Below are 26220 nucleotides of genomic sequence, written 5' to 3' on the forward strand. Positions count from 1 at the left end.
ATCACGATCATGATGAGAAGAGGACAAGACGGTTGCTGCCTGCCCTGGCCTGGCCTGTACCAAAATCCATGCTAAATTATGCTTTCGCCTGTGTACCTGCGTCAGGCGCGGTGGCTCTGTGTGGTTGTAGGTAGTGCGGTGGTGGTGGTGGTGGTGGTGGTGTCGTGTCGTGCGCGTCGCGAGAAGGGATGATAGCATAATATCGATTCTTTTCGAAGATTCACTCGATTTGGAATTTCTTCCAAGCATCATGCACCCACGCACGCACACACTTTCTCTCTCTCTATCTCTTGGACACACACACAGACACACAGATTATGTCGTCCATCTGTTGCCTGCCGGTGATGGGTGGGATGAATTAGGATGAGATTGGAAAGAGAGGAAGATGGAGGGGATGGGGGGACTTTGTTTGAATCTCCCTCCCGTACATGCGCGCTTGCGCATCCCTCAGGGCAGCACACCACGCCGCTTCTCTTCCACAGAATCCAGCAAGGATCCGGGAGGAAGCTCTCTGCTGAAGATGCTAATACCCATCTTCGAATGGGTGTGTTAGTCAACTGGACTGTCGAATTACCGGAACCGGAGTTGGGACTTTTCGAAAAATGTAAAAATGAGTCAGGATTGCGTGAGTACGGCCGTATCTTGGTCGGTTGCGTGCCTGCTGACCGGAATGTCTCATTGCCGTTTCCAAGAAAGGAATGAACGCCTGGCGTGAGATGAGAGCGCGAATGGGAAGAGAAAGAGCGCAGGCGAGAGAGCACGTTAGAATAGAGCGCAGCATAGTAGGCTACGCATAAAGATGCTGTTGTCGGTGTGTTTGTGTTTCTTTTCTTCAGGGGGGCATAATTTATTCGTCTCCTCCGCAGCAAGAATGAGGAGCATCCTCTCGGTTCCCCGCGCTCAAGGAGATTCGACCCCAAACTCTTTTCTTTCGAATGACGGTTTCAACGGTTCGATGAGAGGAAGATACGAGCCTCGGCCGCATAAGCATAAGCTGAACATGGGATGCTGAGAAGAAATCGTATCAAGCAATGCGAGAATGCGCCGCTCTCGTTCCATCGTTTTGGGCCACCACTTCTCTCTTTCACTGCAAACAATTGGCGATTAGGTAAACGGTGGCGACGATCGAGGGAAAGGAGGTGATCATCATGCCAAGGAGTCGGAGCAAAGGGGTTGTCAAACGTTCTCAACAAAACCGCCTGCTGAGCGAGAACGAACGGCGCGTTTACGTACACCACCACCATTATGCTGATGGTATGTGTGTACGCACCGGAGGAGTGTTTAAAGGTCCCCCCCCCCTCCCTCCAACCTAGCATAAAACATACACTCTCCGACTCTGCTCAATAAAAGCATATGTACCAGCCAACCAACCAGCCAGCCAGCCAGCCAGCGAGCGAGCAGCAGCAACCGATGGAAAGTCGAACGCCTACTTGGACTGTGTGTGACGATGGTGCGTCTCGCCGAAGCGAAGCAACACTCAACACACTCTCGCTCGCGCGCGCCCATGGCGTGCTGTATCAATATATTGGGAATCGGAACCACCAGCAATTTGAGCACACGGCATGGAGGAGGAAGGAGTAGGCTCAACCCGCTCGGACAGAGAAAACCGTGACGCCAGGCAACTCGGCAGACTCGGTCGATTAGCCAGTTGGTTCCGACGACAACGGCCAGCAGTCAGTAGTGTTGTTAATAGAGGAGCTAGTGTCCGCTGTGTTGTGGCCCGTTGATCTCTCTCTCTCTCTGCCCTCAGTTTGTGGTTGATGGTGATTATCTTTTTTCTCTCGTGCGGCCGTGTGTCGCGTGTCGAGGAGGAAATACACTTTCTAAATATAATTGAACACTAATCCGTGATTCGCCGAGCCGCGGTTGCCAGTATGAGCAGGCAAAAAGCAAACACGGTGGTGGGGGCCTCTCTCCTTCCTACCGCTACCACGCAATACGTCATTACCGGTGGAGCGTTTAGTGTAATGCGCGATCGGTTTTTAATTAATACGTAACGATCGGATTGAAAAACAATTTAATTTGACTTATTGGGAGTCCCGTTCTCTCTCTCTCTCTCTCTCTCGCGCAACACTCGCTCTTGTGCGTATCTCTCTCTCTGTATGCTCGCATCCGTGCTGCTGGTGTGTGCGCTATTTTTTTTAATCCAGAATTGACGTTTCTGCTGCAAGGACCTCTGCCACCGCCGCCACGGTTACCGAAACCCGAATTCAATCGAATTTTGCATTGGTCGTCGCGTTCTAGGCTCTTGTTTGTGTTTGTGAGCCCAACGTGTGCCGATGTACACGCCAGAGAGAGAAAGAGAGAGAGAGAGCTGTGTGTGACGAGCAGTGGCGCTTGTATGTTGATTATCGACTACACACACCAATCAAGGCACAAAAGGCGCAGCTACGGTTGAATAAGCCATTCAAAAATATGTTGGAACTTATGCTTCACAACAGCCGCTGCCGCAGTTTGATAAACCGAGCAACCGAGGTGATGATGATTGGTCAACAACGTCGTTTTATCCGAGTAGCCCTTGTCCGCGATTCATGGCCCGCTTGGACTGTGCTGTTGTGACGTTTTGCATGCCAGCCTCCCAAGGAACGGAAAGACGCGAGGTGACGAGTAACGGTAGAGAAACGGGACCAACCAAGAAAGGGTAAACGAGACAGGTAACGAACGAAGTAGAGCGAGCAGAGCACGACGGAGCAGCGAGCGAGCAGAGTGTGTGCCCCGGAGCTGGCGATGTGAAACCAAACCAAATTAACGGCCACTTTTGTTGCTGTTGCTGCCAACAACCCTCTATTATCTCCCGCCATCATGTTCGCGGTACGCTAATCTGCGGCGCGCGCGGCCGCCGTGTTTGGTTGTCGGTGATGGCGTTTTGCACACATACAGACACTATCCCTCTCTCGCTCGCTCGCGCGCTCGTTCTACTCTCTTCCGATCGAGGGTTCGCAATTCGATCGACCGACTCGACCGAGCATGAAAACCCGCGGAACGCAAAGGAGCGTGACCATCATCTCGTGTCGTTTGTCCGTGGCTCTATCCATTCGTGCTCTTTCTCTCTCTCTCTCTGTCTGGCAATCGTAGTAGCTTGGCGCTGACAAAAACAAAAATCCAAGAAACACACCGAGGCAAACCCCGTTGACGGTGTTCGCCCAGTTGCCACTGTAGTGTTCGCGCCGTACTGCATACATTGAAACCACTCGTCGCCATCGTCGTCGTCGTCAACCTTGCGCGACGCGAGTTGCACAAACAAACACAGAGTCAACGGAGGAGGAACAGGCGAACTCGGTGAGATCGGGGGAAAAAAGCGAAGAAACGAAACTCTCGCGGCTCGCAGCATAGGAAAGGGAGTGAAAGAAGGGTGTGCGGTGTGTTCGGTTGGTGCTGCCGTGAGCTCTCCTCACTCTGTGACGTGTGCTAGTACACTGCGTGCTCTCCCGTCACTGTGCGCCCCGGTGGTCCCTCGCTCGTTCGCTCTGAAAAGCCCTGAGGTTCACACAGTGTCGCAACGATCCTGTGATGCTAGCCGCCGCGTCACAGTCGTGTGCAGCGAACGCGAGTAGCGTGATGCGTGATTGTTTTGTCCCCGAATCAATCCAAGTAACACACCGTGGCTGTGAGTGAGATCAGCCATTTCGGTGACCGTTTTCGGGCCGTTTCATCTCCGTCTGCCGTGCTGTGCCTACTACTCTGTTCGTATCGGTCCTTAGAATCCGGTGGCGGTGGTGTGTGGGATGTTGGGCAAATCGGCAGCAAGGAGGTGGAGTACCTTGGAAAAGGTTAAAGAACGATCGCACGAGCGAACATCGGCGATTGTGCGAGCGAGCGTGCAAGTGGAAAGTGTGCGTGCGGCGCTAGTGGTGTGTGTGCGTGGTGTTGGGTGTAGTGGTGCCATCGTCTAATACTAACGCACCATCGTTCGCACACGACGCCAGCTGTAGTAGTGTGTGTGCGTGCGTGCATGTAAGCAGTGGTGGTTGTGTGAGCGTTTTTTTAAAAAAAATGATATCCTCGCGAATCCTCCCCGTGTCTTTCCGTTGAGGTCCTTCCGAAGACACAACATCTCTTGGCAACACTGGCCGACACTCCGTGGGCTATCAACGGGAGAGGTCCCTAGAGTTCTTCGATTCGATCGATTAACAGTCAGAGAGAGAGAGAGAGAGAGAGACTATTGGTTGAGGGAGTGCGATGGTTAACCGTCCATTGGGCACCCAGGTACCCGCAAAATCGATTATTGATAATAATGATAATAATAATAATAATAATAATAATTATTATTATTATAATAGATAATCAGAATATAATTGAAAGTGTTGGCGATTGCCCTTTAGTTAGACAATCACAACAACATCCAATATGAATAACAAACGACAAAGCAGAATTTGATTAATCCTTCCTAAGGTCGTTGTCTGCGCAATAGATTGTCTGTTGCAGATTTTTTGCTAAATCTTTGTTAATTACTAAAAGTAAACTGTAATAATTTGTCTGAAAGTTATGGTTTAGGTATCCAAGGAGCGTTTATTTTATCGCCCCATTGGTTATCATTACAAGCTATATTTCTATATCATTGAGACAATAGGTTTCAAAAGTTCTTCAATTGATTGTTGAAACCTAAAACGGATATTCGGGAGTCCAACGGACGGTTAAATCGATTTTTCAAACGTAAATTCGGTCGCAAGAGTGTGAGTGAGAGAGAGATTGGTAAAGGTAAATAATATTAGAGCGCCGAGAGGAAGCCTCATCCTACACATTGCACTTCCGTTGGTGAGGAAGTAGGCGAATGTCTCTTGGTCTTTGACTCAATTGCCATTTTGGAGCAGCAGCAGCAACAACAACATTGGCACCAGTTTAGCATCCGACACATCTGATCTGCGTAATAAACAGAGCTCGTTGTTGTTCAAAGCCCAGCAAGCTGTTGGTTGTTAATGGAGGGAGTACACATCTCATAATTGATGTGTGTGAGAGAACTCATCCTCTCTCTCTCTCTCTCTCTCTCTCTCTCTCTCTCTCTCTCTCTCTCTCTCTCTCTCTCTCTCTCTCTCTCTATCTCATCTAAATGGTTTCATCGATGCGCAGCACCAGCGTCACTAGCACCAGCAGATAATGAAGGAGATCACCTCTTTCGAAGGCGAACGCTGATGATGATGATGATGCCCATCCTCATGACGGCACGCATACACACTCTGCAACGAAAAGGTGTGTACGCCGGTGATGTGCGCGGTGGGGGGGGGGGGGTGGTTAGCAGGGAGGGCACCTTTTAACTACATACCGTACCGTGTGCGCCGCTCGGATTGCGGACGCGTCTTGTTGATTGTGGATGTGAAGTGTGTGTCCTTCCGAGCGGAGGGAGATCGCAATGATTAGACGGTGACTGACAGCGATGACGGTGGAGTGTAGCAATCGAAGATCGGCGGTCCGCTAGATTGGACTGATCGTTGTGTAAAGTCGGCTGGATCTCTAAATCGATCTGAACGTGTATCAGGCGGGTGTTGCAAGGTGCAGCTTGAACTCTCCGGTATCTTTGCATCTCTTGTCAGTAGCACGCACAGCTGTTGTAAATGCGTTGTAACCATCATCTCTCGTTAGTGATCTTCTTCTACGGTAGGCAGTGAGCAACGGTGGCGGCGGCAGAGGGGAGGGGTAACATCACCATCCTCGCCACCCTAGCCACCCTTGGAAATACGCGGGCGCGCTCGTCACACCACTACCACGACACCGTTGGAGCCAAACAAACGCGTTGTGCCAAATGTGTTGGTGCGTCGTGCGTGTGCTGTTATGTGGTGTAGTGTGGTGCGTTTTACGAAACCGCACACGCACACACTCGCATGAACCATTTTCCTGGCGCCGCGTACGCACCACTCCTAGTGTGCCGTGCGCGCGTTTGGTCGACTGTGTGCGGCTGCTCCTCCTCGATCGACCTTCTCGAATTTGGCGCAGCGGTCCGTCGCTTTCCTCCCTCACAATTTGCTACTACTACTGGCTGCTCCTGCTGCTGCTGCTTAGAGAGTACTGTACACACTAGCACCACCAGTGAAGCCGAGTTCGCTCCCCACCAGTGCGCGCTCTCGTAGCGAAACAATACAAACTCTCGCCAAGTTGTGTGCGTTCGTGTGGGTTAGGTTGTTCATCGATTTGTGTACTACTTTCTAGCAGCAGTAGCAGCAGCAGCAGCAGTAGCATAACCTTGCCGCACGCAGTACCATCAACACACGGCTAGCGAGTGAGAGAGGAAGGCCACTAACTTGAACCATTTCTGGTATCTCTTCCAGCAGCAGCAATAGTAAACCACAGTGGAACTTGTAACGTGCATCATTGTTCTCGGTCCGAAGCACGGCTCAAGCCAGCTCATCCTCTTGTGTGTCTCTTTCTGTATGGGTGTCTGTGTACGTGTGTCTATTGTGGTTGGTGCCTGTAAACCATACAATTGTTGCAAGTGAAAAACATGCCCTGTTCGTCTGGTGCGTGCTGTAAGAGGAAGTAAACCCCGTGAAAACTGCTAAACACTGGCTGCAGCACCAGATGCGAAGGAATTTGGCAACCGCCGATCACAGCAGCAGCAGCAGCAGCAGCAGTGCAGTGGTAGTAGTAGTGGTGGTGTTGTTGTAGTGTGTGACACACCGATAAGCGGTTCACTACCGCAAGAAGAGAGCACAGTAGTGTACAGCACAGTGCACAACGGTGTGGTTGCGGTTAGTAGAAGCCAGTCAGTATAGTGTGGCCATCACTGGTTGGTGGTGGTTGCCCCAAAACCGAAACGAATCGAAACGAAAGACAGACGTGCACGCACCGAACGAAAAATGTGAAACTCGTGCTCTCTCTCTCGTTCTGTGTATGTATTGTGTGGCACCAATCTCCGACGACGACGACGACGCGACCGTGTCCGAAGACACACCGACGTATCGAGCAATAGGCAGCAGAGCGATGCATTACCCAAGCACAACGATTGTTCTCATTTCGCCTCGCAGCAGCAGCGCCTACCTAGCTCGAGCCAAGGTTTTCAGGCAGGAGTAGTAGCAACGGCAGCAGCCGCACTGTCCTGCGTGTGACGTGAGAGAAAGCGTAGAAGAAGCAACAACAACAACATCACAGTGTAGTGCATTATTGTTGGGTCTCTGTGTCTGTGTGTGTTCGTTCGTGTGTACTATATATGATGGTCACTGTTTTGTAACTGTGCCGTTCGTGCGTGCGTGCGTGCGTGCCTGCGCGGTTTCCATGTTTTTTCCTGCTGTGTTTCCTGGCTCCTTACCGTGTGTCTCTCTCTCTCTCTGTGTACTAATGTGCGTGTTTTGAATGTGTGCCCCAGTGGCGGCAGCGCATTGTGAAAGTGTCTATTTAGTCGTGTAGTATCCACCACAAGAAAGTAGTTCAAATATAGGAGCGTGCAGTGAAGGAGTATCTGTGAGAGAGAATAGAAGAGGAAAACGGATAAAGTAAAACACACGGGGCACAAAGCTGCAATTGCAATCGCGAGTCGCGAGTGAATGGCACAATTGGGAAGAGAGGGAAGAAATTGTTGAAGTAAAAGCAACAAAAAAAAAACGCAGCTAGCGAGTGAGCGATCGCTAAAGAAAAAAGAAGCGCTGGAAAACAAAGTATACTGATCCTCCCCTCCCCTACCCGCCATTCATCTCCAGGTGTGTGGCGTAGAAGAGAAGGTGTTCCGACTGCGAAAAGAGAAAGTGTACACCAACCAACGGGTTGCGGAGTGGTAGTAGTAGTAGTAGTAGTGCGCCAATAGCAATAGAGCCAGCAGAGGCATCGTCTATCTTTCCCCCGGGCCCCTGCGCTGCGCTGGTGTGTTCCGGCCGCTGGAATGGAAAGGAAATGGTTCGGCACCATTAAGGCAACCCCCGGTGTCGACGCTGTGTTGTGTCCAGCGCTAGTAGTAGCGGCAGCATCCCACTAAAAGCGGAGTGGAGTGGTGTAGTGTGTAATCTGGATACACGGAGTACTAGCGAAGGTGTTTTAGTTGTTCATTCCGCGTGAATTGCGTGCGTGCGTCGATCGATCGATCGATTATCATCATCATCATCATCATCATCAGCGAGTGTTGTAAAGTGGGCGCCACCGGAAGAAAATGAAGGGGCAGCAGCGCATTAAATAAGTAAATTAAATAAATTATTAGTAGAAGGTTACGTGCGCCCCCATTGTCTGTCTGTGTGCAGTGTGCAGTGTGGATTGCTAGTGCTGCCTCCCCCCTCAACTCTGTTTTTGTGCGTAAGAAAATGTTCGTTGCCACAACGCAAGCATGACGCACCAGAACCACCAAACTAACGGCGCCAGTTTGGAGGATTGCCACACAAACTTCTTCGCCTTGGTAAGTAGATCGTGGGGCCTATGCTAAGCTCAACCAACTGCGAAACTATTACCCATCGTCATCATTACTATTCGGAACTGAAACGGGGAGGGGGGGGGGGGGGGGGAGGTTCGGTATTTAATTTTGTTTTGTGACACACATATTTATTTTATAACATTTTTCCCTGAATACTAATCCTTTCAAGAACATTGTGCACATTTTTTGGATAAATCGAAGCAAAATTGAGCAAAATGGCAAAAAGCATCTCTTATTCAACTTCAAAAATGTGAAAAAAATCGAAAAATAGGAAAATTTGAATGCCATGGATGAAGTCAGAAATTTGATGCCATGGATGAAGTTTTTGATAAATCTTTCCCAAAATAGAACGCCATTCACTTCAAATAATAAAGTTGAATGGTTATGCCACAAAAACAATCGTCAAAAATGATTCTATTTTGGTGAAGAAATTACCGAAGGCCCCACCCTTAAATCTCCTATTAAACCAAAGAAACATTTGATTAGAAATCAAAGCACATCGTGTGACGGAGAGAACAGCCGGTGTATTCCACGTTTGAACTCAAGGAACCTTGATCCTGCTTTGTTCAGGTGCTAATACGAGGACGGTAGTTGGAACTGTTGGACTGTCTGCCTGCTGCCCTTCTTCATGGCCCAATCACACCAATTAGACCTAGAACTCTTGCGTTGTAAAGCAGTGCGCAGCACCACACACCAACACATTGAGTCGCTGAGCAACACAAATTGAGCACGGGCCCTGGTCGCCTATTTCTGGCCCCCCTAAGTCGCTTCTCCATGCTGCGCGTTGCGTTGTGTTGTTGTGTAAACAGCGCGTAAATAGCGAAACAAACAAACAAACCGACCGACCGACCGACCGACCGACCGACGGAACGGAAAGGAGGCGAAGCAGCGCCAACCTAGCACCTCCCTGGGACAGGTGTCGAGTGATCGAAGCGTGGGGGGGAGCGAGGTCTGTTGATGCTGCTGCTGATGCGCAGGTACGGGTGCGCGATGTTGTTCCGTGTTTCCTCGCGATGATAGCAGCGGTTCTGGAACCAATTCAACACCCCCACCAGTGAATTTGTGGTCCTGCGAGGAACGAGGAAATCATTTTTGAGACACCAGCGGTGTGTCTGTTCTGAGAACCTTCTCTTCCATCTATCGTCCACCATCCAGGCGTACGCTGATCTTCGTATTTACCTCCTTCCTTATCGCTCTTTAACACACGCGCGTTGATAAGAAAGTAGAAGAGGAGAAGGAGAGGAGAGGTTCCGCGTCACTATCTGGTGGTCGTCGGTTAGTGAAATCAACGCGAAAACCGCGAACAGGCGACGGGGTTTACCGGTGGATTTGGAGCTGTCATCCAGAACCGGGAGTTTGTGGCATCGAATCTGTTCTGTTCAAGTTCCCTGCCCTGTTCTGGTGGTTCAGTTGTTTATCAGCAACAACCGACCACCACGATTGACAAGCACCAGTGGTCTGCGGTAGGTAGTAGGCAAGCGATCGTGATCACAATCGACTGCGCTCGGTGTGCTTTGGATGATGGTATCTCCTCTACTCCGCTCAGCTACCGGCGCGCGCACCGCCTTGGCTTGTTTACTTTTGCCGAATGAATCGCTCGTGTGGTGCTCTTCTGTGTGAGTACACACGGCGCTACTCGCCGCACTTATCCCGTTTCCCATGCGACCCATTCGTTTTCTGATTTGCTCGCGCGACAACCGGGAACCGGCGGCCACTGTTATCAGAAGCGCAGAGTCCGCAATCAAACGCTGCCTTCCTCCTCGCCATCGGGATCGCCGGGACGCGGACCAACGGAGCGAAACCGAAAGGAATGACCTCGAGAGCGAAGGAGAGATATCGCCGCGAGCGGTGGTTGTGGCCACCGCCGTATAGAGTGTTGCGGTCAAGCTCACGTCAGCTCGACGTCATTTTTATCTTCTTATCGGTGACAACAAACACTCCTCCGCCACTTGACGCTAGAAACCGCCAGAGCTGTGCTGGTCTGGCGACGGAACAAACGAGACAAACACGAGCAGCAGCCGCTTTTGATCGTTAAATGGCCATTTCTCGGCGCACGTTAAAAACGTGAAGATCGTCGTGTATTACATTTTTCACAGCTTAACACCCCTTCTTCGGTCCCACAGGGCGGCCGGACAGAAGTTTTGAGCGCAATCACCAACAGAACTCGGTTGATTCTATTACGATCCCGAAAAGGTGGCACGATAATTGCGGCATTTACGCCGCCGCGCATCGCATCGCCACGGCGCCACGATCGTCACAACACACCACGCTCTCTGTGGTGCACCAGATCGTGATCGTAAAAAAAAAAACATCTCCACCAGACTCCAGTCAGACAGTCAGACAGACGGTCGGTGTCAGCAGTCCGTTAGTTCGATTTACCGGAAAGAACCGGAAAGAGAATCACATTCGTTTCGCAGTCGAACAAACCTCCTCCTTCTTCTCACCGGCCCCCCTTTTTCGTTTCGCATATTATATGATCCTTTCGTATTATTATGATCGCTCGTTACAAACACATAACGCGGTTTTACGATCCTACTTTATACCCTTTTCCTCCCGCACCGTGGTTATGGTATTGGTTGCTTGGCGAGGATCGTAAAACTGGTGACGAACACACCACACCGCTCTGTGTCGAGTGTCTCCTCACAGCCATGGAACCAGAAATCGAATCGGAATCGGGCGGCGGCGATGTGAATGCGAACGATCGTGCTGCGGATCAGTAACATGTCGCTGATAATGCTGCGGCTTGTGGACGGTGGCGTCACCACACACTCTGTGAGTCATCTTATGCCACGCTCTCTCTCTCTAACCGTTATCGATCGTTCGTTCGCCTGGAGAAACCGGATTGATTGACCGTCGATCCAAAGCTCCGTGAGATTATTAGCATATTTTGGATTCCGATTGTGGTCTATGATTTTAGGCGCAAGAGAAGGATTTTGTTGAGATTTTTGTAGCTTACATGGCACTATAAATGCTCTCCTGTGGGCTTGTAATTGTTTGGCATTGAGGGTGGTTATTAATGTGCATCTCATGCACATCATTTTTCTTTAGCCTTCTTCTCTCTCTAACCCACACACAACCGTATCATCACCTCTCAAGGGTGGTAGCAGAGCGGAGAAGTGGTGTGTCTCATGCATGCAGCGCCAGACGGCAACGTGCGCAACAGATAATGAGAGAAGAGCCGCAGATCGTCGGTTCGCGCGGTTCGTTTTTTTGCCGACGAGCGCCGCCAACGTTTCGCGATGCAATAAAAAGGTTCCCTTGCCGAGTCCCGGAGGTTCCGTTGACCGGGGGAACGATGTATGAAATGGCGAAATGGAGAGAAAGAGAGAGAGAGGGAGAGAGAGGGTGAGCGAAGTAATAATAAAAAAGCATAAAGATGAGAAGGGATCGTTCCGTTTTGTGTTGGAGAATGTTTATCTCTTCCTTCTCATTCCGCTTTTTTTTTAATGTGAATTAAACGCTCGCTCCCATAAAGAAAAACGAGAAAGAGAGTGCAATCTGTGTTTGGTGGTACAATCCTACCTGTGGGAGGCTTTCTGTGACTCTGAATTAAAGCATTTCGCGGGATCGTTACCGTGTTTTCGTTGGCTTGGCGGATGAGAACTCTTTAAAGGAGTTCAAGAGATGCTGCCGTTGGCGGTACCATCTTCTCTAACACTTAACAAATGTGGAAAAGAGAGGAAATGGAAAAGGAGTTGGCTAATGATCGTTGGTTAGGAAGAAACATGACCAATCCATCTTCGTGGTACGTGCAATCCGTGGAATTAAAACTTTTTCGTCTTCGGTACAAAAAAAAAAACTTACATACCTTAGTGTATTTTTCAGATTTTACATCGACAACAGGACAATACTTCTGTTCCTAATGAATATGCCAACCTCTTTCGTCAAATCCAACTCACAAACTAAAAAAGTGAATCCAAAGCTCACCACCGTTACTGCGATTGATGGAATGCCGTGAAGCGTGCCCATAGTTACCCGTAGCATAACAACGCCAGTTGTCTTGCTTTTCAATCAGCTCTGCTCTGCATTCTGTTCCTTAGATTGTTCCTCCGGTCGGTTCGTTCCCCCTCAAACAAAAAAAAAAACAAATCTTATCTTGACCAGCTAGCCAACTACACGCCGCGCGATATATGCCCACCGAGTTCCCCCCCCCCCCCCCCCCCCTGGTGGCGCCACGATAAAACCGCGGAACACAAAATGTTCCCCCACCGGGGTGGTGCACGAGATATCACCCGCCTCGCGCCAGTGGCTTCTGTCTCTTTGTTTACGTTGACCGTTTTCGCAGATCGACGGCAATGGAGGAGACACCTGTCCGTCGGTTCGGACGATGATAACACAGCGTCATTGCACTTCTCATCGAGGCTGGGGGTCGAGGTGACTACAATTTTGCCACCAGCGCACGCTTCGCCCATCGGTGATACGGTCGCAGAAGCAGAAGGCGCAGAAGAGCAGCGTTAAACGATGCCCTCCCTCCGTTGTGGGACGATGCCTGTTGCGGGAGCAACGAAAGGCAACGAACCGCGTACCGTGCGGCGGCGCGCGAAAGATACACGAAGAAAATGGATACCACTGGCGGCGAAGACAACGACGAACAAGCGGTTGGGGAAGGGCCCTGTGAACTCTTTTCGCCCTCAGCAGCAGCAGCAGCAGCAACGGAATCTTGGCAAATGGAGGGAATGGAAGGTGTATTGTGTACTACTTCTGGCTTGCTGCGATGCCACGCTCCCAGGCCGAGACGACGACGAACGCCTTTCGGGGAAAGCGAGAGCGCTGAGTGAAGAAGATGATGCTGCTGCTTGGTGGGCGCTATGTTGCCTTCGAGCGCATTTGTTGTTTCCACTCACGGCGGCGGCGGCGGCGGCCAACGACCTGCCCCACCATCCGGCCGGCCATCTTGCTGTGGTGTTGGGAGTCGAAACAACACCCCAAGCAAGCAATTCGCCTCGTTGTGTATCGCAGGGCAATCGACCGGAACATGGCCGAGGAGAGGGAGGGGGGGGGGGGGCGTACTTTGATATGGAGATGTGTGGTGTGGGTGGCGCTTGCGTCCGGAGAGGAGGAGGTCACTCAACCTGCCACGACTGCAGCAGCCACGACGGGTGGATGCGGTGTTGTCTTCAGTAGCGCATCGACGACTTCTAAACATCCTTGCGAAGGACATTCGAAGGGGAGAGCAGAAGACCCTTGGGTGGTGGTGCTTTGTGACGCCAAATTCGTTGCTCCCGCGCGCGCCGACGACGATGACGATGATATCGATATTTTGGAGTCTTTTGGCTGCTATATCCTGCCAACTGGCCATCAGTGGGAGATAGTAAGATAGAGAAAGAGAAAGAGAGAGAGAGAGAGAGAGAGAGAGAGAGAGAGAGAGAGAGAGAGAGAGTGCGATTGGTGGTCACTGGTGAAGGTGGCGTTCTTGGTGGTGGGCACGCTATGCGCATGTTCGCCAACGAAACGAACGCGGCGCACACCGGTAATGTGTCCCCCGTGCTGGCTGGGGGGACAGCGCGCGAGGGTGGTCAAAAATTTGCCGTTCGCCGATGTTTGCTGATGATGATGATGATTATGTCGTGACCAACATTATCACTCGCTCGCTCTTTCTCTCTTATCGTAGTGCAGAATTGGGATTCCACACGAACACAAGCACACAGAAATCATTTGAAAGAGGTGCTGCATTTGTCCTTTTTCGGTGACAGATTCCTGATGTTCTCCGATTTCGAAGGAGTTCAAATGTGTTCTTCTTTTAATCTATTTTATTGTTCAGATTGCATCCTGGAAACAGAAAGATCACAGCAACCTTCGCTCCAGTTTCTTCTTCTGATCGCTGGTTTTTTGATTATTTTGTTTTACTTTAAAAACGTTCACAATAACGCCACCGTGACGCATTTGTGTGTGCGTCTGTTTATGTGTGGGTTCCTCGGGATCGTTGTGTTGTTACGTCAAACACTGAAAGCCCCACCAGGAGACCCCACCATCGTATTGCTCGCTCCTATTCGCCTGTTTTAATGTTGACAGACACCAGCAGCAGCTCCCCTCCCAGAAATGTTGATCACGTTGTTGGTGGCGAAGTGAAGGTCTGGAGTGTGTGGAACCTCAGGGGGGACAGGGCTCTCTCGGATTGGTGTGCGTCTTTGCTGCAATTTAGAGAATCCTCGCGGCGCGCGTTCTCTCTCTCTCTCTCTCTCTCTCTCTCTCTCTCTCTCTCTCTCTCCGTAGCAGCAGGCAGCAATCGGGAGTTGATTTCGTTTACCGTGGCCGTTTTACGCGTGCCATCGCTTCCGCGATCTCTCTCTCTCTCTCTCTCTCTCTCTCTCTCTCTCTCTCTCTCTCTCTCGCTCTCCCTCTCTTCGATCAAGACAATGTTGCGACGACGAGCGAATGGTTGGCGGCGCTTGGCAAACAATCACGCATTCCTAATTCCTGGAGCACGTTTTATGAACACACGACTCCCGGCTCCGGTTAGGGGAGTTGAAAAGTGCGGGCGGTGGGGTGCAGGTGACAGAGAGAGGGAGAGATAGAGTGAAAGAAAAGGACGGAACAGAGTGGTGGTCCCGGTGTGTAGTGCTCTGCTTGGTGGCATGCGCGATGTTTTTATTTTTTGACAGTTGGAGCAGCAGCAGCAACTCCTTTTCGTCCTCCGCTTTTCTACTCCTTGATTCTCGATTTAACACAGAGGGGGGGACTGTGCGTTCATCTTGGTACCTCCTGTGCGTTCATTTTTTGCCATCATGAATTCAGATCGATCGGTCAAAGGGGGGAAGTGGAGACCAGACATCGCCGACGATGGTGTTTGCCCCCCAATTGCGAAGAAGGGAAGCTCACTAGCTTCCCTTTGTGGGTCCACTGACCACCACTGCAGCAAAATGAAGCAAAATGTTCTTTTTTTCACTTTTAAGTAGGCTGCTTCTGTTGCGTCAAACCACACAGTGCTCCGGCCCCGGTACTTGCCATGGCTTGCTTGCCTCAATTCGTAGCGAATTCCGTGTGCAGTGTGAATCTTTGTTGTTTCTCTTTCGCTTGCACAACAACAAGACGCACACCCCGTTAACTGTATTTGTTTTTTTTTTGCAACACCCACAACCACCATCGGCGGTGTGGCGATGGCATTGTGTTCGGTGATGCGCGCGCTATGCTGCTGCATGTTGCAATCAATGCCACCTGCATTGTTGTGTGGCCGGCAGGGTGTAATAGCTAGGGGATTTTTTTTTGGTGCATCAGAAGAACACACAACACAGGGGTCGCCTCTCTTCAAAGTGAACGATCCAAGCCTCCTTCGCGATTGCATTAACATAACCATAAACCAATTTATGATGCTGCTACAGAATCCAAAATACACAGCATCTGGATTGTATGTTGTCTGCGCGCTCGCTCTTCTCACTTGGCGCTAGTAGACGAGGAATGGCGTCGTTGTTTGATGATCCAGAGCTGCTGCTGCTGCTTTGCATTCCGTCGCCGCCGTCGCCGCCGCAGTTGCAATCTGTCGGGTGGGTTGCACGTGTGCACTCGGGCGCACACTGCCCCTCCTTTAGCACCTTGCTGCTCCTCTACCTTGCACTTGCGTGCGCGCGCTCGCTCGCTCGCACACATACGCACACCGACAAGCTGGTCCAAGGCAGCAGCAGCAGCAGCAGAAGAAGAAGCGGTCAGGGTTAAAGGGGGTGGTAAAGCGAACCCAGAACGCGAACGAATGAACGAACGAACGCGGGCTCTAATTGTGCTGCGGCCCCACGTTGGTTGTTTTGCTGGGGGAGGGGAGGGAGCACAACGTACATTGAACAGCTTCACCCTCACCTGGCCTCATCCCAGAACCACCGTTTTACCCGTCCGTACCGTATGTGGTTATGGGGGAGTGATGAAATGGATTTTTGATTTTAAAAGAGTTGTTGAATTGAAGGGAAGATGTTTTGTGATTTGTTTCGATGTAATTCGATACGGTGTAAATTTATAATTATGGCTTTTAATTTATAATTATGTGGATAAAGACAATGAAATGATCATAAATCAGGCACAGGATTTAATAACGATGAAATTAAATCGACTAAAAAGCCCTCGTGAAGGCTGACAGACCACTCTGCGCCGCCTTGGATAAATTTAAATTCGAATATTCGTTTTCATTTGACGGCTGTCAGCAAAATAAAAAAAAAAACCTTTCTCGTTCGGCCGCCTAATGAAAATTTACTTTACCCAACTTTATGCTCTAATTAAACTTTGCAACTCATTACCGTTATCAGTTTTCATTTAGACCAAAGCAGTCGTCAGTTATCATCGCTCCTGGGGGGGGGGGGGGGGGGGGGGAGGGGGCATTTTGTTCTAAACACAATTGGCGTAGGAGAACCTTGACCAAATTTTAAAGGGGACCACCGCATGCGGGGTGTTGGTTTATCACGTTTATTAAAAATGGCTCATAAATTAATTTATCAAATTTTCTCTCTCTTTTTTATGTACAACATCAACCACCACCAACACATGCGTGCAGGCCGATCTGTGCGGTATACGATGGCGTCAGCTGGTGTACGGTGAACGGCCGAACGCGTCCAGCGATCCGCTCGACGATCCGGTGCTGCGCTCCTACTCGAAATGCCTGGCCGTCGACATCCTGTGCGTGTGGCGGCGGGTGGCCGCCCCCAAACCGAAACCGAAGCTCGATCCCGACCCGAGCAGCATGTTCGACATGAGCATACCGGGCACCGGTAACAGCGGATCGGTTCTCCATCCACCCCTCTCGCTGACCGCGGCCAAAGAGCTGTGGATCTTCTGGTACGGCGAGGAACCGGACCTGACCGAGCTTGTCGCGCCCGAGCTGCTCAACTCATCCGGTAAGTTCAAACGCAACGCCGCAACAGGATTCACATTATTTTGGGACGTTCCCAGCAAGTTTCCGCAAGTTAGAAACCCCGGTGATGATGGCCCCGGCAAGTCAGAAGTGTTGTCCAAAGTTCACGCGGTCCGAATAAAGTATTCTCCCTGGAGTTCCACTGGAAGACGATGGCTGAATGACGGGAACGGTCTAAGTCGCGCGCCGCGCGTCAAGGCTAACAGGTTTTTTTTTGCATCTCTTCTTTCATAATTTTCGCTGCCTGCCTGCCTGCCTGCCCACACACCGTGTTGTGTCTCTGTGTGCGTCAGTGTCTGTGCTGGACAGCAAAACGTGTCACATTTGTGCAGCTCGCTGCCAAGGTGTTGTTTCCACCCAGTTCCGGTTTAATCCAAGGATATCGGAAGGAAGGAAGGAAGGAAGGAAGTGTAGTCATGTCCCGTGATGTCCACTGGTTTGCGTGGTTTCCGTTGAGTACGGGTGGGGGATTTGAATTCAAAAATCGTCTCAAATCCCAAGAAAAGATCCCTAAAGGGGGCTCCAAGGTCCATGTAGCGCACCAACACACAAGCGCTCCGTCGTGTACTTGTGGTGAACGCACTGCTGCTCTCCCTCTGTGTAGTGCGATGACGGCAAAGAGTTCGTTAAACCTTCCTTCCACCCCAAACCGCCGGTGGTGGGATCGAGCTCTGGCTGCGATCCGTGGGAAACCATTGATCCAGCCAGCCAGCCAGCCATATTGTTGTGCTGCTCTAGGTCTGGTCTGCTGCTGTGTGTGGTGCGTGAAACTCCCCGGCATCCGGCGGCAGGAAGCAGTAGGAAGCGAGAAACAGACACAGAACATACCCGCGAGAGCATATTCGGGAGAGTCTGCGAAGAGAGAGAGAGAGAGAGAGAAAGAGAGAAAAACCTTTCGCGATCTCTCTAAACCCTTTATTGGGGGCGCCTATTGCGATGTGTTTGGCGGCGGAATCGTGCTTTGAGAGCCCCAACGAGATGATCCAAGGCAATTCCCGAACTGGCTGGCTTCCGAACTGGCACTGGCGCTGGCGTTGAAGGTGGAAAACGGTGGAAATCAACACAGAACGGCGGATTCTCGAGGTATCCGTTACTCGGCATCCATTCCCCCGAGGGTCTTTCTTCTTTCGCGCTTTATCCGCTGTTGCTTTATTCCGTTAGGTGGCGAGAAGAAACACGCCAAGATCGTGATCCACACCACCAGCCATCGCACGGAACGAGATCGGAAGAGAAGCATTCGAGTTCCTGTTGCGCCGTTTCCGTTCGTTAATGGACGTTTTCCTTGACTTTTTTTTTTACGTTGCTTCTCTCTTGGTTGTGGATCGCTTGAGTAAGAGTTCATTCATGCGTCTCTGTTCAGACTTCTTGATGAGCCCCGAAACACACAACGGCCTCAATAGCAGTTGTCGCCATCAACGGTGCTAGGAATGATCTCTCTCTCCGCTTGTTTTTTTTTTTTTTGAAGCAACGCATTCCGTTATTTCTAAACGCCTGTTGATACGCCACAATATCGCAGCTTACTACTCCTCCGCTACGTTATGCTCGTCACCATGGGAAACGCCGTCAACCGGAACTGTCTGTGGTCAGAGGAAGAAGAAAATGCACTAAATTTGGTTGAAATTCACACCCTACCGGTGGCTGGCTGGTGGTGGTTAGCTGTGGCTGTGGCCAGGTTGCTGACCGTAAACACGGCGGTGTGTTTATGGTGGTGGCCATTGGGGGGTTCGTCGCAATCGTGTAATGCTGTGGCGCGTTTCTTAGAGTGGATTTTTGCGTTGCAAATGACGGCGAGGCGAGAAGGGGAGCTAAAAGTAAGGGATTTAGATGGAAAATTAGGAGATTTTTTAGGGGTAATTCATCTAAATGGAGGAACAATCACGACCTCAACCACTGTGGTCTCGCGTAAGCTTAATTTTATAGCTGTGGTCTTTGTTATGACGCGATTGTTTGTCATACATAGCGAATTTCTATTCCATAATTTGTTTTCTGAATTAAATTTTACTAGTTAGTGAAATAAAATTGAAGTTTTATCTGATAAACTTGTTGGAACTTAGGGTTTAGAATCAATCGTGGAAAAAAGGGTCTTACGTTGTAGAGGAACGCAGAAAAATGAAAATAAAAAAATCCCTTGGTGTCCTTCCATCGTCGAGAAGGTGCTTATCCTAAAATACTTTTTAAATTTCCTGTAAATCTCCGCGCCATGCCCTTTCAAGACTTCAATAATTGTCAATCCAGCGTCCAGAATGTCGATGCTACTGTGAGAAGGTTTTGCAGAGACGATTCTCTATCAAAATCTGTCGTCAGGATATTGTACAGCGCACACATCATCATGTCCAACTGGCACACATGATTGACTCTTTTTCCCGCTTTTCCAAGTTGTAGAAGTTGCACCTTCGACCACCAAATCCCAGCATATCTGGCGCTCTCCAACACCTCTCTAAGTGGCTGACATTTCCTGTCAGTCATTTCCAAACCTGCTCCTCTGTGAGATGGATATGTGTTTCTCCTCTCAATTTCCCCGACACTCTGCCGCCACAGCAACAAGTAGTCATCGCCAGAAGGGAGGGGGCTCGGTAATTAAACCGACGTTGTGCCAGTCCGGGGCCAAACTATTAATACTTGAATTCGCTGGAACATCACACCGCGCGGACCGGAACGAAAAGGAAAAAAAGAAAACCGGCGCCTCACAGATGTCACAACAATTTAGTGTGATTTCAGTATCCTGTTGCTGCTGTTGGTCAATTTACTTTCGCCATGAGATGTGTGGGCATTCCTGGGAAATCCTGCCCAGTGCTCCTGCTGCTTCGTTGCAGGCTTGTGACAGGTATGTCACTGTCGTCTGCTGCTGACAGCTTTTGACAGGGCCCTGCGGTGGTTGTGTATTCGATATCTCAGACACTTGGAAGTGGAATCGATTTTTCTTTTTCGTCGATCCAGCCGTTGTTGCATTCCAAATGGTTGTGTTAATGTAGCGAGCTGCAGCAGCGGCGGCGGCGGCCACGGTCGCCGCGCACTGTAGATAACGGCTATATCTCGCGCCGCGATAATTGGAAAACTGGGACAAGTCGATTAGTAGCGCACTTGGCAGCAGCGCGACGGTACACACCCGTTGTGGTGGAGAAATGCTTCGTTAAATGTCAAGGTCAGGTGTAGTGTGCACCTCTTGGTACATTACTCGCTCTCTCTCTCTCTGTGCGGGAACGGTGGGAGGATTATCTGTCTGTATCTGTCGCGACATTCATCGTCTGCTACACGCCAAGTAGTTATTGAAGGGGGCCAGCATATCATTCCAAAACAGCAGAGTTTTTTTTATCTGCAATCTTTTTATGATGGTCAAGTGTTTTAGAAAGAGTGTTTCTCGTGTTTGCGTTTGTGTCTGTGGTTATGTCCATCTGCTGCGCATGAACACTCGTTTTCGCTCGGGGGTTTTTTTTTTGTTAAACTACCATTCCAAAGATGCTCTCCTCATCGTCAGCCTTTTCACTTCTTCACTCAAGGAACTATTTTTTCTACAATTTTCCGATGTTTCTCTCTCTCTCTCTCTCTCTCTCTCTCTCTCGCTCGTGCTCTCTGTAATCCAGAAGGGGGATAGTGTGGCTGTGTGTTTACCGGTATTTTGTTGACTAATTTCTAAAATCCATCCCACCCTCTCGACTTGGTAACGGTGTGTGGGTTTGTGGATTTTTAAGCATAAATGCCAAAAGCGCATTCTCTCTCTCTGTCTCTGCCTCTCTCTCTGTCTCTGCCTCTCTCTCTCGGAGAAAGTCCTCTCATCATCCCGATGCTTCCGGTTTTCTGGAAGACGTGTAGTACCGGAGAGGTTCGTGAACGAATTGAAACCCCCCCGCCCGAAGAACGAACGAACACTTCCGGTCATCTTGTATTTCCTCTTTCGCGCGCAGTTTTGCGCTTTCACTCCACCTTTTCAAACTTGAAATTGTGAAATTCGTTATCCAATCACCCACACACGCGCGCACACAGAAACACGTGTAGACACGGCGTTACTTAATCCAAAAATGCAATCGATTGTTTCGATTCGAGCACAGGAGGCGGCTAGCGTGCGGCCTGCTATGGTTGGATTGATGCACTGTCCATAGGGAACATGTTGCGTTCCATCCAACATTATGCTCTGCTATGCGTGAAGAAGAAATCGACGATGATATGATGAGATTGGTGCATCAGCAGCAGCAATTGTGCGCTACCTGTTAAAAGCCATAAACGATAAGGGAGTCGGAATGAGCCCCGAAGTCGACTAGATACCGTGGATAAATGGGGCCATCACCATGAGCGCTCTATTAGCCGCTTAATGTGGCTTGGTGTTGTATGTGTTGCTATGCCACCGAGGAGATCCCGTGGCGTCAAAAGATCTGCTTATAATCAGCTTCATCCGAATGCAATTAGCACGTCGTGTTAATTATAGCCGGAAAAACACCAAAAAAAAGAGAGTCCAAAAAGTAACGTTTGAGCGAGGAGAGGGTGAAATTAATCCCCATGCGTGTCGTGGTGGTGTGCGCGCGTTCGATGTTACAAAAATGTAACCTTCTATGGGCGGTTAACAAAATGCTCTCTCTCCCTCTCTCTGTGAACGGTGGAGACTGTGCGCGCGACGATCATCATCATCATCAGCAGAAGTAGCAGATGATCGCTTCGCAGTTTTCGGAAGACGGTCGAGCACCACACCTCTCAAGCCAGCCAACGGGGGGTGTGGTGGGGAGGAAAGATGCTAAATATAGAGCACGCGACGGACCGTGCTGATGGTGGTGTGGTTGTAGAGCGTGCGTGTTTGTGTGGCTCCCAAGAGCGAGATAAACAACACCCCCGCGCTTTCTTCGACAACCCTTTCCTCCCTTGCGATACTTTTCCTGATATCGCGACTCGAGAGCAGAAAACGGGCTCCTAATCATCTGGCAAGATAGGCTGTTACTGTTACTTATTTTTTGCGTTTTTTTTTTCATTTTTTTATAAAATAAAATTTAGCATTTTCCCATGCTGCACGCAAGTCCCCCTTTATGGTTTTTCTCCTGACATACTACGTCCATAGCAACGGTTGTGTACAGGGCGCCGATAGCGTGTGTGAGATGTGAGTGAATCTCGAACGAATGAATGAACGACGACATAAATCTCTCTCCGCTGCTCATCTGCCGATCGTTTAGTAATCGTCAAATGGCGATGATGATGATGATGATGCTGATGCCGAGAGAGGAGTAGCCTGCACGCACGAATGTTTGCTCGCTCGCATGTCGCTTGATAGTAGAAGCAAGCAAGCCATGACGCAATAGCAACATATAGCGACTGACAATCGCGTGGTAGCCTCCCTTGATCGGTTGTTCACGATTTCCCCAAGATATGATGCTGTGGAGATAGAGGGACAGGGTCCTGCTGCTGCTCCTACTGGACGTAGGACGACCGATAAGACACACCAGAGGCCATAGAAGGAAGCGGATCCTGCGAGGGGCGCCTGAGAGCGCGCGCGCGCGCACGCACACCTTTGAGCATCGGCGACCGTCACGCGGAAGGGAAACCCTGACATTCCTTTTTCGCGTGCCACCCCTTTCCCAGCCTCCACCGCCCTTCCCTTTCACCTCTCCTGCAGCACGACGCACATACCTTTGCGATGATCGCTCTCCCCCCACCCTTTTTTTGGGTTTCATTGTGTAAGTGTGCTGCGTTCCCCCCTTTTCCGTGTGCCGACGGGCGGCACACACATAAGCAATGCTCTCGCACACCACCATCGCCTGTTCGTGCGATGTAATAAATCATTCTCTCTCTCTCTCTTGCTCTCGGACACGCACACACTTCTTTCGGTATGGGGGGGCAGATAATTGTTGTCACGTTTCTACAGAGAGAATGCGAGAGTTTGCTGCTCTCCGGCTGCTGCTGCTGCTGCTCCCCGTTGTTTGTTGGTTGCGCTCGCTGCACGCTCTGATGCTGCCCGCCCGCTCGCTCTGCTGGTACTCGCGATCCGTAAAATTTGTTTGCCAATCGGCCACCCTGAACGGCAGCACGAGCAGCAGCAGCAGCGGGAAGCAAAAAGCGAAAAAAAAAACGGAACAAAATCGGGAACGAAAACAGGAAAATCAAGTTTTGCGTCTGGTGCCCGCCTGCCCTCCCCCCTTTTCCGTACCGACCGATGTCTACACCAACGCTTTAACTCTTCACCCACCCTCCCCTTCCTCTAATGTCATGTTGTCGTCGTCGTCGTCGTCGTCGTCGTCGTCGACCTCCACTCTTTGCGGTGTACGGGGCGGCGGCGCCCTTCATCATCATTTGTTTGGCACGCAAAAAAGTGTCTCTCCTCCCTCAAGGTGGGGGGATTATGCTCCTCTCGGTGGTGGGGCACGTTTCCTTCTCTAGGCTTTTTGCTCTCCGATCCGGCGTTTAGGAGTGTTGCACGAGATCTCGGTTAGCCGTTGTTGAGCCACCCCCCCCTCTGCTGTGCTGTGTGACGTCACATGTCGCAAAAGGAGCAGCAGCCGGAAGTGGATTGTAATTTATTTTATCAATTATTTCTACAAAGAGAGCTTAGTGCATAGCAGCATCAGTTGACAATCCTGCGCGATTAATTTTGTCCGAGCCCCCGAATGTCATAATTAACCGACAAACAAGACAACGAGCGAGCGATGCGAGAGAGAGAAGGAGAGGAAGAGGGAGAGGGGACGGCGTTGAGTGAGTTGGTTATGACAGAAAGCGAAATCGCGCAAAATGAAAGAGAAATCTCGTGCCGTCGTCAACCAAAGCAGGCAGCCCAGCCGGCCAGCATCCAACCCAAAATTTGCAAACTGCTCTCCATCCACAACCATACCCCTTTCTCCCACCCCTTTTGGTGGGTGGGTGTGTGTGTTTGTTTTGCTAATTGAATCGTTCCGAAACAAAATGCAAACAAACAAACCGGCGGCGATTCCGTGTGTGCACGTTTGTGTGTCTGTGGTGATGTCTGCATTTCGTTCGTCCTTTTCCTTCCAATCAATGGAAAAAAATTAAATAAAACATTACATTTTTGTTGCCACTTCCGGTGTGTATGTGTGCTCATGTGGTTCGGAACATGTGGAACTGAAATGCTAACATCGCGAACAACTCCTGAGCCTACTACTGGTTGTGGTGGTAGGGGGGGGGGGGGTTGAGTCGGTGCGAGCGAGACCGCTTGTTTGAAAGTCCTCTCCGCAAAAAAAATGGGTCCGCAAAAGTAACATTTTTGTGCCAAGGTAAACCGCCCGGCAAAGAAAAGGTTCCTATGGTTTCTTGCGATCCCTCTCTCTCTCTCTCTCTCTCGTCAGATCTTGTGAGACCCTCTACCGCGTGCCGTGCGGTAGGTAACCGAATTTAGGGTGGGCGCGCGAACACCCGTGTAATGTGCATTGAACATTTCATATTCACACCGTCCCAGCAGCAGTTTGGAGAGAGAATCGGCAGGAAGAGGCAAAGAAGGAGAAGTAGGGCTTTGGCCAACACGCCATACACCATAGAAAGCAACATTAGCACGGTGGCGGTGAAGGACACGAGCGCACGAGCGCCTACTACGCCGCCGCCGTCGCCGCTAGTGTTTCTGGCGACTACTTGACGTATAGAGGTGACATTCGCTGATAATAGTTAATCGTTGGCATGCCAGGATCGCTGGACACATGCTGGACGGAGGAGGATGGAGGAATCCCCCCCTCAAAGGAAAGGAACTAAAATTTAATTCGATTGTTTAAAATCTAAACAATCGATCGCATTTTTTTTCCTTTGTGTGCCTGTGTTTTGTCACATTATTTTTTGCTCAATTTATGCTGTTAGAGGTGGTGCTTTTGTCATTATCATTCCGTCATTTGGCACAGCACAGTGCGCGCAAGAGAGAGACGGTGGAAGAGAAGAGCGAACAAATGCCGTTGAGTGAAGTAGCAGCAGCAGCAGCAGCAACCTAAGGACATTCCCAATCGTGTACAGAGGAGGCAGAATGGATGCAAAATCGATAAGCCAAACGGGATCTCCAGAAGTGTGGAGGCGCGTGTGCCTTTTGGTTGCATAAGAGAGAAGGACCTTTTGCCGGTTTTTCTGGACCTTGTAGCCAGATGTCAGTTTCTTTAAATTCATTAGAGGATCCTCTGTGTTTAGAATAAAGGACATTCTCTATCGATAGCACACACCGGCACACCGAACGTCTTCTATTCTGCCTAGACCACACCCATTCATTGGAAGCTGGTAGTAGATGGTGAAAAAGGCAATTTTCCCACGCTCTTAACGCCACGGTGTCGATCGGAAGCCTCTTGATGTTGGGCCACGGATACAGAGCGTAGGGGAAAGTATTTGCCGGGTTGGAACGATCGGACGGGACGGAACAGGAGAGGGGACCACAGATTGAGTGAGTGTCCCAGTTTCGGTTAACCTACTTTGTGTGCGCCGAGTAAGAAACTGTAGCATCATCATCTTGCTGGCATTGTGCGTTCCGCTCGTGTCTTGGCCCACCAACCAAGTCAGGACCGGCGACGAGAGAGAGAGAGAGAGAGAGAGGTGCGCTTATTGCTTTCTTTTTGGATAATTAAATTGACCAACAACAACGAGCAAAAGGCCACTACTAAGAAGGTGGAGGGGTGCGCTCTGTGTGCATTCTCTTTCTCTCTTTCTCGTTCTCGCTCTCTCTCTCTCTGGATACTATTATCGCCACGGACGACCTCACTTGCAGTGCTGTGTTGACACAACCGCTCTGCAGTCGAAGGTTACTGCGATGTGCGATGCGTGTTATGCTCGCATTTATGTCGCGCCCCTTTGCTCGCTGCTGCCGCTGCCACTGCGCGTGTGTTTGTTGTGTGCCCTTCAGCTGGCCGCAACAACGTGACCGCAAGCTGCTCTTCGTCGACTCGACACGCGGCCACGACCACGTCCGATGGGGGTCGAAAGCGAAATGTGAAAAGGCAAAACCATCCTGCGGTGCAAACGCTGCACGATGACGAGACACACACGAGAAAGACATTAAAAACTCAAGACATTAAGTTGCGTCTCCCAAGACTCCTGGTGCTCTTACTGGTAGTAGTCTTCCAGGGGACTCCACAAGTGTTCTCTTCGGTGGCACGCGGAACAGGTGTGTGTTCCG

At 50.3% G+C, this 26220-nt stretch overlaps 1 protein-coding gene across 4 annotated transcripts in view; it reads left to right on the forward strand.

The window, feature by feature from the left end:
* Positions 1-26220, forward strand: part of LOC126578237 (mediator of RNA polymerase II transcription subunit 13) — a 43522-nt gene that overhangs the window by 585 nt on the left and 16717 nt on the right. For 2 of the 4 annotated variants that reach the window (XM_050240590.1, XM_050240593.1), the window contains exons 1-3: positions 5468-5572; positions 6264-8308; positions 16797-17136. In XM_050240590.1, coding sequence (XP_050096547.1) covers positions 8240-8308; positions 16797-17136 — 409 coding nt within the window. In that variant the 5' untranslated portion in view covers positions 5468-5572; positions 6264-8239. Of the gene's footprint in view, positions 1-5467; positions 5573-6257; positions 8309-16796; positions 17137-26220 lie in introns of those variants that run through there. The other 2 variants (XM_050240591.1, XM_050240592.1) reach the window with 2 other exon arrangements.

This window comes from Anopheles aquasalis, chromosome 3 (genome assembly GCF_943734665.1).
Source record: "Anopheles aquasalis chromosome 3, idAnoAquaMG_Q_19, whole genome shotgun sequence".
NCBI lineage: Eukaryota > Metazoa > Arthropoda > Insecta > Diptera > Culicidae > Anopheles > Anopheles aquasalis.